The sequence below is a fragment of the Acyrthosiphon pisum genome, chromosome A3, assembly GCF_005508785.2.
Source record: "Acyrthosiphon pisum isolate AL4f chromosome A3, pea_aphid_22Mar2018_4r6ur, whole genome shotgun sequence".
NCBI lineage: Eukaryota > Metazoa > Arthropoda > Insecta > Hemiptera > Aphididae > Acyrthosiphon > Acyrthosiphon pisum.
Genome location: NC_042496.1, coordinates 36,050,384 through 36,064,558, shown reverse-complemented (window position 1 = coordinate 36,064,558; position 14,175 = coordinate 36,050,384). Strand labels below are relative to the sequence as shown.

General features: G+C 29.3%; 1 protein-coding gene across 1 annotated transcript in view; it reads left to right on the top strand.

Moving 5' to 3' along the window:
- LOC100570485 overlaps nt 1–14,175 on the top strand; it is a 33,637-nt gene that overhangs the window by 4,321 nt on the left and 15,141 nt on the right. Inside the window, exon 2 of the mRNA XM_003241455.4 lies at nt 12,841–12,916. Coding sequence (XP_003241503.1) covers nt 12,865–12,916 — 52 coding nt within the window. The 5' untranslated portion in view covers nt 12,841–12,864. The remainder of the gene's footprint in view (nt 1–12,840; nt 12,917–14,175) is intronic.

Below are 14,175 nucleotides of genomic sequence, written 5' to 3'. Positions count from 1 at the left end.
GAGACAACACATGCGGGTGCGACATCCGCTTAATATAAATGATATTTGGTTTTCTTAAAATATCTAAATACCCTAGGGTAAACTATAATACCTACTGAAATAGAATCACTATTGTAATTATTAAAATAATATTAATATAATAAATAAAATAAATGTCATTCAAATTTAGATATTTTACGAGATTAATTCTATAATAGATCAATACAAATAATTACCCAAATCCTAAGTTTCTACTTGCTCTATTTCTAGCATTGGTCGTTATAATATTGATATCGTTGTAAATTCTAATCATAATTAATTGTATCACGTGTTTCGAAGAAAGAAATATTCTCGCATTAATTTATTTTTATAAGGATAATCCCGATAACCCAACTGTTTCTCACTAATTAATAATCTATGACATATTTGGAATTTTAAAACTTTTAATATTTCAATGAGTTTGTTGTTATTTTTAAAATGATTTATTAACTATTGGCTCCTATTTTGACCCACTTTGTGAATATATTGGTTTTATATTTTCAGCCAGATCAGTCTCAGTTTCGCAATACGAATTTCTATCATTGATTTCGTTTTACACCCAATCGTTAGGAAAATATTCAGGTTTTTAAAATGTGATTGTACCTATTGTAAGTACGTGTAAAAACTAAAAAGTATACTTACTTGGATACCAACTTGAAATATTGATCACCAAACTAACTGTATTTTTTGGAGGGGGGAACTTGAGAGAAAAATATTTAATGTATATGACAATCAATGATTATGATGATACGCGCATAGTTAACTGATAAGGCGTGAGGTACTACATTTTTTTGTTTTGTGATTAAAGTGTGGACTCCGCTATCGAAGGCTGGAGAGCACTCTGAACCAGGGCTCCCATGGACGAATTTATTTTGTCTGGCCCGCAGACGAGAAATTGATTTTTTAATTATTATTTTTGTATGTTAGGTTTTCATTCATTTTCATTTTATTTATTTTATGAATATGCCTTTCCTTTTTTTGGATAAATATCATTGAATATTTTATTTATAGCTCCCCAAAACTTTCCGAATTCCCAGCTAATGTATAAGTATGTGGCCCACCAAATGTATTAATTTGTGACCTTAATGATTTATCTAAACCATTTAAAATTAAAAAAAAACTACTATTGGTGGTACAAGATTGTATTTTAATATACCTGGTAACATTCACCAATAGTAATATTTTTTTTTGTTTACCAACAGTGGTAGTATAATATGTTTATGTATAGATTTAAGCTCTGTCAATATGTTTCTCAGTTTATATTACACTTTTATTTATGTAGTATTAAAACGCAGTCTTAAAGGTTTTTTCTCCAACTATTGCATGTCTAAAATTAATATTGTTCATTAATTTTGTAAACTAATTCATTAAGATATACCAACCTACGTAAAATGTATACACAATTAGATACAAATACAAACTCTGCACAACCTTACTTCCTATTTCAATTAAATATTTTTTATAATAGTCCCTTCATAAAACTAAAAAAAAAAAATGTTTTAAACTCAAATGTTAGGCTAAAACCCATTATAACAAGGGGATTGTACATTTCAAAAAAATACATGACTCTTTGACTATTCATAAAAAAAAAAGGACTCCCTATCATACTTTTACTTTTCAGTGACTTCTAAACAGTTTTCCAATATTTATGTTCCAAAAATAAATAACATTACAGCTCAAAGTAAAATATTATTCTGGTACGTACGTGTGCAAACTATTATGATTAAAAAAAAAAAATGTTTCTTATAGAAATCTACCAAACTGAACAATTAGTAAATAGCGAAAGATGATTGGATAAACCAGTGGTTATATTATAATTTTGATTTTTGTGGCAAAACAATCAATCAAAATTGACAAAATATCATTCAACAATATATTTTAGGGGATGAATCCGATTATTATGTGTCGTAGTATGATATTTCTATTAACTGTCAACGTGCGATCATATTTGGAATTTATTATTTATATTTTCCATCGAATATTCCACCATCGCCCCTCGTTGAATATTTGAATGTTCGTGTTACATAGGTATTTTTCAAATTCATCTTTTTCATTATTTAAAGACAATTTTTATATCTTTACAATATTACTTAAGTATATGAAAAAATAAAAATGTATTTTATTATTGAAATAATTTATTTTACAGTTTATATAAACACAATTTCCTGTAACGGTTGTGTGGATGAAAAAAATGCCTTATAACGTTTATTTATTTGATTCATACGGGCTATTAAAGTCCACTAACAATTATTTAGTTAGTAATTCAGTATGTAATATCATATAAAAAGTAAATTCACATCCCTCCTTTGTAGGAAATGTTGTTTTAATCATAATTTTTCTACTAAATAGTTCCAATATTTGTCTAATTTGTTTGCACACAATTGCAATAACATATAATATTTCGTTAAACAATAGTTATTGTAGTTATAGGCATTTGTTTGCTTTGTCCGATCGGACTGAATTTTTTTCAGATAAAATCCCCGTGATTCGTGCATGAACATGGACTACTGAGTATTAACAGATTTATTCGGGGTGAGCCGTAAAATATTTTATTTCGACAACTAATAAATAGGAAACCCTTAATTAAATGTTTTACACCTGTGTCCTAGCAATAAACAATCAAATATACGCGACAATGGCCATTCGCGGAGGTCGAATCGGAACTTGACTCGAATTTTTAACCTAAAAATCTCGTCAGTTTTATTTATTTATCAATAATATATTTTTTATTAAACACATCCGTGGTCCTTCAGATCCGGTCGCATTAACCCTTATAATATAGTAACGATGATAATAATGACGTCGAAATAACAATGAAACAATACGAACTTGCCGGTAGTCCGGTTAAACGCGTGTGCAATAACATAATAATATAATATAGCAACGACCGTGCATAAAGTTAGCCTGTGATGTGTTCGGGTTATAATCATAATTATGAGCATTTGGCTGGTCAGTTGGGGGGGAGAGGGGGTGGCTTACGCGTGATCAAGGTCTTTTTTCGATGTACCGCGATGACAATAATATGCGCGATGTACCAATTATAATAATAATATCGTCATAATGTACTCTCATGTAGCTGCTACCCGATTAGTTTTAGTTTTAAAAACGCATATTATTGAATCGGAAGTATATGATATATAGACACGCGCATGTAGTTACCTACATACATATATATTATAATACCGGACACACGCCATCGTGATGCAAAATAATAATAATACCTAGGTACGCTATATTATGCGTCAAAGGTCCCATCGTTCGGTCATTGACCAATCGCGAACAATATAATATTATTATATTAAATTTATATATTTTATCTAAGTATGACCAATGGATTATATAGGTATGCGTTTAAAAAACTTTTTTTTAAGAAAAAAGATTTAAAAGATCTTTCAAAATTGTAATGCTTTTTTAAACAACTTAAAGTATAATACGATTGAGGATGCTAAAATTAAATATATTTTTTCCGACATTTCCAGAGTTTCCATGTTCAATAATTTGTATCGACCGATTCAGCACGATATTTGGTACAAGTCTAGATATAAATATGGAAAATCAATTTTTAAATGCATATAAAAGTTTGCAGATGTCCTGGGAAAGTGGCCTAGGGCTAAGTGGTTTTTTTATCTACTATCAACATTTCATCTGTAGATTTTAAAATTATTCTAGATTCGCAAATAAAAAATTATTTTTTATTTTTTGAAACTATGGTCTGTCGATGAATTGGAAGTTTTCCTATTATTAACGTACTAGTTACGCATCGGCGAAACGAGTAGTCGGCTAATTGGTCCTGAACCTATGCAGTACCTCTCTGTAATGGTTAGGTCTAGAATTCTATCGGATTTTGCTTTTCCTGTAAAATATTGTTTTTTAGGAACCAACAAGTTTATGTGATTCATTGGGTCATTTTTTTTTTTTTACCCATGAGTGTATCTTATGAAAAAATATTTTGGCGCATAAAATATAAAACAATTTATTTCAGTCCATTTTTATCATTTTTAGAAAAATGTACTGACGTTTTTTAGTACTTCAAAATCCCAGCCCTACACAAATAAAATTCCATGCGGTGTAATGACCGCGACACGATCGCCAATTTATTTTATACAACGATAACGTGTATGGCTTGGCTGCGATAGGGACATGAAGTCGTTCAAAATGTTTCGTTTACATGCTATACCTATCTAGCTAGTATACCTTTCGGGCTGCTAATGCGCCTTTACCCCATCATACAACGACAGCGACAACAACAATCGTAATAATTACAATGACAGTTATTGAATTTTTTTCGTAAATCATTACGTGCGCACAGGACCGTGGGCATAACATTATTCTTTCATCTCTATCGCGTAGTAGTTGTTTTCGAAACGGACATAATAATATATAATGTAAATAAGGTGTCTGCGCATAAGCGCGGTGATCCGTACATCCGTTTGGTGCAGGATAACACGGTATAACAACGTTTTCGATTCGGTCACAACAATAACAATATATATTATAATTATCTATACGTATACAGGGTGTGTATGATAGGTGTGACTATTTAAACGTATAATTTCGGTGGAAATTCGTCAACTGCGCCACATACACCCTATATGATATAATATGTATAACCATATTATACAATCTACATAAATTTATGTATATAATAATGATCGCTGAACCAAATATAGAAAAATGCCACGTATGTTTTGTGCATAAATAAATCCTTTTTCGCTATCTGGGGGGCCCCTCGATGGTACGTGTGCCACGGATATTGTAATAATATTATAATACAAAGCTATTCCTATTTATTTGTTTATTCTGATTATTCATATACAACAATAATTTAGATAAAAATATACTAGTAATATACTTTTTCTTCACTAGTAATATATTAATATACGTATAAAGTGCAATTTTAGACTAAAATTTAAAAGGCGAAGGAAAGATCGACGTTGGCAATGGGCATTACATTCATTTCTATATGGTTTGTAGTGGACAGTGGAGTGATAAATTTAACACAATATCTTACATATCGATAAGGAACTTTAAAACTAATTTAAGACAGGAGGATAAGTAAATCAGGTATACCAGATACCTAATAGATTATATAAAAACTTGAGATTTGCAGCAGGGATTCCAAACCAAGTCGTATATAGCTACTGGGTTATATACTCATGATGTGCGTTGGAGATACCAAGAGTAAAGATCAAAAAATCAGAAAACCTTCGTTGAAGACGTTCAATTTTGAGAGATTCCCCAACTTTATAAGGATCCCATAAACCAACGAACAGAATAGACTATTTTGACGATTATATATATATATTTTTTTTATTGATCTTCAAAACAACTCGACAGCATAGGCAATTAGTTCACATGTCTTAATTACTATTTAAAATATATACATTCAATTCTTATATTCACAATACAATTACATTAAAAATTTTAGAATTTTTTTGTTCTGCTCTGGGTTTGGACAAGGGTTGCGTTGAGGGTTTCGGTCAAGTTGAGGTCCATTCGCTCCTGATTGTAAATATGACATTCTGTTAGGATATGTTTGACGGTATTAGGTGTATATGTATTGTTCGCTTGACAAAACCAAGAATTTTTATTGCTTTACAACATAATATCAAAATTTTTCACAACAACATTATAAACAAATAAATAATAAAAAAAAACCTTTTAGATGCAGTGGCGTATTTACGGGGGGAGATTGACCCTTTTTTTTAGCTTATATTTAATATATAAAATTACATTTATTAGATATGTATACTGTCATTCTGAACTTAGATAATAATTTTTATCATATTATAACTTTACGATTACGAAATCTCGTCGCCGTAAATTTTTCAACTATTTGAGAAAAATCCAGTGATCTAAGTATGTAACTTTTGATATTTAACAGCTGTGCAAGGCCTAATAGTCAACTTTGTGTCATCGAAGTTCGTAATCGGTTTTATATTAACTCCATTTTTGAAAATGTTCGTTCCCCATATACAGTTGGACACCATAAAAATAAAATATATAACAGCACTACTTGTAAATGTAAATTGCAAATTATTTCCTCAACAATACCGTATTACAACACATTTCCCATTGCTCATTATCTTTACGTATTTCTATATATATTTTTAAAATTAACTGAACTTTATGAATCACTACCAATTAAAGATTCTAAATCATTGGAATACATGCTAACAAGATAATTTGCTGTAGATTGTAGCTCAGAAGTTTCTAATTTTTCAAATTTATTTAAAAAACGTCGACAGTGCAAAATATCCCATTAAGTGGAGGTCCTCATTTTGTGGAGGGCCTTTGCCCAGTCCCCCTAAATCTGGCCCTGATGGTTATACATAGTTATGTTTTTCCATTTATCACTTTATCAGTAGGTAATAAAATGCTGGGAAGTTAGGCATCAAGGAGGTTATAGTTAAATAAGATAGATATATTCATGTATTTCTAGTGGAGGGAGAATAACTACTTTAATCATATCTCCCACCTCAAATAAATCCTAAATACGCCACTGTTACGATGATGTTATACGCTTTCGTTTGACTTATAAATGTGTACTAAGTATAATGTAGTTATTTATAAGGTAGATAATATTATGATTCACAGTTCTAAAGAATAAACATATAAATCCGTTTATAAAATATTTGTTCTTTTTTAATTTTATTACTAATAAGTTAACGTCACAAAATAAGTGAGTAAGTACCTAGGTATAGTCAAATAATTTGTAAGAGTAAATGTTTTGAATGTTGATGAATATTTTATATCGGACGATGTTTTAATATTATTGTACGGAGGAGTAGGTACTACTATTCAAATACGCACGTACATTGTGTTGCCTACCCATTGTGAAGTATACTCGAATTATTTATTGCATTATAGCCCGAATAATGTCGAATAATATATCATTATAACTATAGGGCTCGTTACATTTGTATGTTTTTATTTTTTTTGTCTGACTAAATTTATTACTTGTTATGTTATAAATTAATTTCACGGTTTTGTATTATATCATTATGAAAAAACAAAAGTTTTTCCCGTATCTATATTGCCTATTTAGAAGTTGTTTTAAATTTACGATTTGTTTGCGTACTATTTGTAAATTATTAGCGACTACCTATTTGACGATCAGCACAACTTTTAATTATAACAACACGAGCGATATAAAATTCTACTTGAACTAAAAATATATAATATACATATTTATGTATCATACGAACAATTATTAGATCTTGGTATAAAAGTATAACAAGTGGAATAATACCTTTAATATTATTATGTTTCTTTTCTCTTCAACGAGTCAAAAACTTTTGTTGTTGTCATTACTACCTATGCAGTCCATAGTACTGTTCTAAAATTATATCGGAGTAATTAATAATAAGAGATAAATACAATCATCATACCTAAGGGACTCTTTTCCAAGGTTACGATTAACCATAATATTGCATTATATTAGTTTATTACGAGGGGCATCGCACCCATTCGCTGAGTGGGCAAAAGTCCTTCAGGGAATTGCGTTTGGCTCGGTCCGAAGGCCACCATGAATACGTGTGCTGCTTACCGTGTGCTGCTGGTGACCGATCTCTTGCAAAACTAAAAAAACATTCTTCGACCATAATAATATTTTCGTTTTCAGCAACGAACGTAAAAGTTTGTATTATTTTTATTGTTAGCAATTTATTTTCAATTCAAACGCGTTATCATCAAGCGCCATCGTCGCGTTGTCGTCGTCACAAATAAATATAAATAATACCTGGGTTAGATAAATTATTTTACTCTATACACATATCATTATAATACCTTTGTGAGCAATGAATGATATACCTAGTCTATAATGACTAATTATGAGTAGTCATATTGTTTGGAATAAATGATAATATATTAAATTATGTAAAAGCGTTCAAAAACATCGTGTATAAATAATATAATTTGTAGGTCCAAATGAATATTACAAAGTTAGTACGTGGTATAATAATTGTTTATGCTAAAAAAAAAAACAGTCAGGTAAATAATAAAATTATAATGTTACAGTCAAACGTCTTTGAAAAACATTACGTAACATACGGGACACGACTGAATGCGATAATATTAATTATTAATAATCTGATTGCGTTCAAAAAATGGTTATTATCGGCTGACATGTACGTTATACATGTACATAGAGGTTAACCGAGGGTAGTACTTGTCATGTTATGTAACATTTTAAGTACAAGACACAATTAATTTATTTATCATTATAATTGTCTGTTGTTTTTTCGGAACAAAATGGAATATTATATTGAATGTTTTTGTCAACCACATCGATGCAGACTCCGAATAATATGTTTATGATATAGTATACAATATGTGTTACGGGCTACGTCAGCACAGCACTCTGAAACAAAAATTTATAATTTTTTACTAGAGGACTACTGCATAGTATACCTTGTAAACCGTGGTACCTATAGATAATATTACAGAAAATACAATGAGGCGCATATTTATTTTCAACCCCGTGCTGTGATAACATGGCTTAGTCACCAAAGTATTATTTAAACTCTCATAATTAACTCACAAATTATTATGATTTTCATTATAATAAATAGCTATGTAATAAAAATTAAAATTAAAATCACGATCTTTTGTCGAAAACACGTTATAAATACACAGTAAATGATGATTATTTTAATTCATTATAAAAACACTAAAATTAAATACTTACCTATAATGTACAGTACACTATTATAATTTATATAAAAGTGACGTTGGTTATCGATATGGCCATATGGGGTATGGTCAAATACAACCCAAATTAAATATAATAAATTAATAAATAAAAACTTTAAATATAAGTCCTTAATAAATCTTAATTTGTTATATTATTATATATTAGGTAGGTACTTTTGGTAATTTTACCTTTTCACAAAACAATATATGCTACAAATCTTTAGCCTTATGTCTCGACGCATTATATATTAAAATAAACAATTAGAAAAATGCTTTAAAATTTAAATCAAATATATTGATTCTTGTAAAATATTCAAATTTGTATAAATTAATTACTTATACGAAAAAAAGTTGTTTTTTAAGTTTTGACGTACTGAATTTCTGTTACAACGTCCGTCTAGCTCTCAAATACGACAACATTTTTTATTACAAAGTAAATAAAGGTCGAGCAGAAACAACAGAACAACTCCATTTCAATAAACTTTACCAGGGATTTAAAAAAATGTTTACATTCTTTTAGAAATTCTCAATACAAAAATCTATTAATAAATATACCTAATTTATTTCTCAATTTATCAACAAATGATAAATCATAATTCATAATAAATAAAGTTGAGACCATAATTATTTTCAGTGTTTCCAACTATTGAAATTAAATTCCTAAAGTTGATAACAACTTGAATAGTGGTTGTTTTCAATATCATTTTTTTTTTTTTTTAGCATAAGACAACCTATCGAAATTTAAAACAATAAAGTCATTTAACTATAATTTATAAACACGTTTTATTGAATAAGGATAGAAATAAAACGAGCTGTCTGATTGCTGCACCCAAACTCAGTAGTCAGAATCGGACCACTCCAATGTTAGGTACCTACAATAATTGAATAAAAAATATTCGGAGTTGTCCGGTTGTTGCAGCAGACCATATTATAATATATTATACTATATTATCATAGTTCATATTAAATATGCATGTACCATAAAACGTTGTTTCTCTCTGATACAAACATACAGTGTACCAGTGACAGATAAATATGAACCGGGGGAATAAGAGAGGATTTCAATGTTAATAATTAGACAAGACACTTACTTATACGGAGAATTTATAATTTAAATAAAATGTGACATATGATATATATTTTGCTTTACTGATGACCTGGTAGCAATTACACGGAGCAAGCGATGGAACGAGACTACTTCGGCACACACATGTGGCGGGCCAAGTAGTAATCAATCATATGGCTTATATAATATATAGTGGGGGACTCCGTGATAATACGGAATAAACGTAAGATACTAAGATGACACACGCTTCTAGGAGCTTATAAATTAAAGATACAGTACAAAATAATCGATAAAATAATAAATTAATATTTTTTTTTTTTACAAATGATCAATGTATAAGTAATTATATGAGTAATAACTATTAAGGATCATGATATAAATCAAAGTTATTAACTTTGATGCAGCAATTCAACATAAGAATTATATGACTATTTAACATAATATATAATTGCGAGTGCTGAAGTTATAATAGAAAATAACAGAGATTCTGGTACAAAACGAAGTGGTAAATAACTACCAATATCCTTACTTTCAATATTACTGTTGTAGAATGAAAATGATTTGGACTGAGTTAGACGGTGGGTGAAATAGAGAGAGAACTACAGTGGATAAACGATGGAAAAGAGTACATTTTGAATGTGCGTATAAAATATGATTCCATTAGGAAAGAGGGTATATTATGGGCAATAAGAAATTGTTATTGGTCTGCATTGGAAAGTCGTAATAGATATATTCACGCCTTTAATAACAATGAGCAGAGTGCGAGGAGGGTACTTATAAAGCATAATAGTATCCTATAATGCTTTAAGCATACAATAACCCAATGGGCCGCATGGGGTGTCCATCATGTATATATATGTATATGTGTAATGTGTGCGTTAAGGTGTACGTTATTCTACTACTGATTTGATATTGTGCCGATATATATAATTACATATAATGTGAATATATACTTAAGAATAGTTAGGAACCTTTAAGACACTCTTCGTAGCACTTTCAATTGATTCGGGAATTCGGAAGCTGATACGTCGACAGGGTCTGGTTCGTTGCTCGAGAGTGCTATATTATACCAGCTCGTTGACTGTGTGTTTACCCTTTTGCATGTGATCGAATTGTGAGAAATGAGGTTATTGTAATTATTGAGTTATATATGAACGAAAATTATAACATATTATGCTTGTGAACGCATTAATTTGATGGGATAATTCGGAGAGTCTCTGATTAAGATTAAAAGTACCTACATTAATCTTAAGCAGGGTTAATAATATATTAACTTTCTGATTGAAGATTTTACGTAAATTATGTTAAACCTTATTCACTAAAATATATTGTAGGTAGGGGTGTATGATTTTTTAAATATTTTAGTCTGGCCTTGCTGTTTAAGAATGTTTGGTATTTTTATGTGATCAGCTATTCTTTTGTTTCGTGATTTCGTCGGGTGATATATAGGTAGGTATATGTTTTGTCTGGCCCGTTGGCATGTCTCTCGTGTCTGAGTCACTTCAAGGCCAGTTTAAGGGTGTATATCTTATATTAATATTCGGTTGTATTAATATTTTAGCTGCTAGATGTATTTTATTAAAGTATGTAAATTATAATATTATATTTATATATTACATTACTGAAATATAATTATAGTCTATATAACCATCAAGCGAGCTAGCAACTTCTGCTAAGATCTGGTCAATATCATTATATCAGTTTCATAATCGCGATGATGGTCGACGACCGTGGATCCAAAATTGAGAGTTATCCGAAACGCATTAATATAGTTAAAATTAAATTATAATATATTGTGTTATAATAATGCGTACTTACTTGGGGAAATATCAAATGTGATATGACTGCGAATCGCTGCAGTGCATGCCGTACATTATATAAGACTGACTATTGAAGTGCTTGAAATACTTCTTGCTGTGCACAATATATGCGATGGAGGTAGGTACCTAAAATTTGAAAAGTTCCTGAAAAAGTATATTTGTATAATATATATATATCGATATTTTTTATTTGGACAATTCGTGGCTCGCACTTCGATCGTAGGTATTCAATTTCGTATTGAACTATTACTAAACGCATGGCGCGCTCTCTGATATTCGGTCAAATTATTTTTTAACAATTTTATTTCGTACAATTGAATTTAAAAACATGTTTTTATGTCATAATACCTATTAGCTTATAATTATATTTCTAGGGAAGACTTAAATTTTATATTCCATTTATGACCATCAAATGCTAAAATTATTACTTCACGGGAAACTTTTTAATTGAAAATTATAAATAAAATTAATCGAACACAATGTTGTATTATACAAATTTTAAAGGCTAGATTATTTTAACTGTTAGACAACATTTACTGCAAAAAATTATTCTATAAATGGAAACTATAAAGCTATAAATTCTCGTATAATTAATGCCGTTGTATACTTGTATGATAATCGCATGCACACATTTTGGCTTTTTGTATAGAACAAACAGGAAAACATGTAACGATAATATAAGTACCTACTATATTACCATTTGTGCAAACGAAAAACAACTATACCATCTATAGCTGACTATTTCAACTTCTCACCCCTATTTTTAACCTTTAAATTCGCCCCAACAGTGGGCAAGTTAATTAAAATTATTATTAACTAAGTTTCACATAAATTACTCAGTAATAATTTTTATTAACTTGCCCACTATTCTTAACATAATTAGAAGAACTAACTAGTCAGGTGAAAAAGTTTTAAAAAATCAACTTGACTAGCTAATGTACACTTTTGGAATGGCTTACGAATTGTGTTTCTAATTCCAAAAGGTACTTTTGTAATATTCACCTTCGTGCGATTATTATTATAATACTATTCGCGTTGATGTAAAATTTCGACTAACGATGATATTAAAATCACCTGCAAGATCTTATCCTATATTGTATTATATTTTCATACACATCAATCCTAAAAGTCCAAGGTCGTGTTTTTGATTGTTTTTTTTCCAATTTATTTTACCTACAATTTAAGTATACGATTACATGATTTATTTTACTTAATTTACTATTTGCATTTGTTATTTTCCAGGTCACTTTCGTCGATCCCGCCATTATGAAGCGATCCTACACCATAATCTTGATGGCCTCGCTGTCCTTAATAACAAGTATGTGCCCTTTGCAAAAATGTCTATTAAACTATGTACCCGTAGTGGCAAACGTGTTTTTATTTTTGTACACACAAACACACACACACACCCACATATTTCTCCAGTAATAAAATATACTGTTGAGTCAAAGGTCCATTAAATAGGTCAAATTGACCATTGCGTGCAGCATAAATGAAAATCGTGTGTTTTGCTGTTACAGGGTAGCACCCCTTTTTACCCCTCATTATTATCCAGCTCACCACGTAAACACATTATTCTTTTTTTATTTTATTTTCAACGAATTACTTTCTTGATGGCTTTAACGCCAATGACGCGTTGTTTTATACATTATATAAAAATAAAAAGTAATTTTGTCTAGATTTTAGCTTACCTAATGTGTATTTCGAAAGTAATTTAAAAATAATAGCGAAAACAATAAATGTATTATGTATTTTAATTTTATAACATTGAATCGAATGCAAAACGGCTAAATATTGACTGAAGCCTGAAGACGTGTAAAAAATAAGCTAGGTAGTTTATTTATAAAATTATTAAAAGCATTTAGAATCGTAAATTGAAGTACAAACATAGTATACTAACATATTAAGACAACAATGTATTATTTTGTAGTAAAATATTATTAATATTTGTACAATTTTTTTTTAATACCTACTCGTAGGTCCTAGGTTTTTCTTTAATAAGGTCTAAATTCTAAAGTATCATTTATCGATTTTGTATGAACTAATGAGTCATCACCACAAGTCCTGAACCCTTTTAAACATTTATAGTCGTTCTAGCGGTTCAAACGGTTGTAAAACCTAACCTATTATAACTTTTATTTGATTTATAATTTTTTTTTATGAATTTTTTATGAATAAAATATTACAATTTTACCTACAAAACTTATAACAAAGTATATTAAGATCCAAATTTCAATTTTAATTAAATAAAATTTAATTATTGATAGTACGATGAGTTTCTATTTGTGAATATATGAGTAAATTAGTTATAAATGCTTTTTTTCTTTCATTGACATATATTTCATAATTTTACCAGTAATTTTGTTATTACCTAACCTCTCAATAGTTCATTGACGTACTAAAAGGTTTTATTGTACGACCGTGTATATTGTATTTACATACATCTTGAAATTTGAGTTCAATAGTATCATAATTATTTATTATATACCTACCTAAAATATACATAGATATTCTTTATAAACGTGAAAAAATTAATATTTTCTTCATTTATTTTGTGCTTATACATAACATCATTAT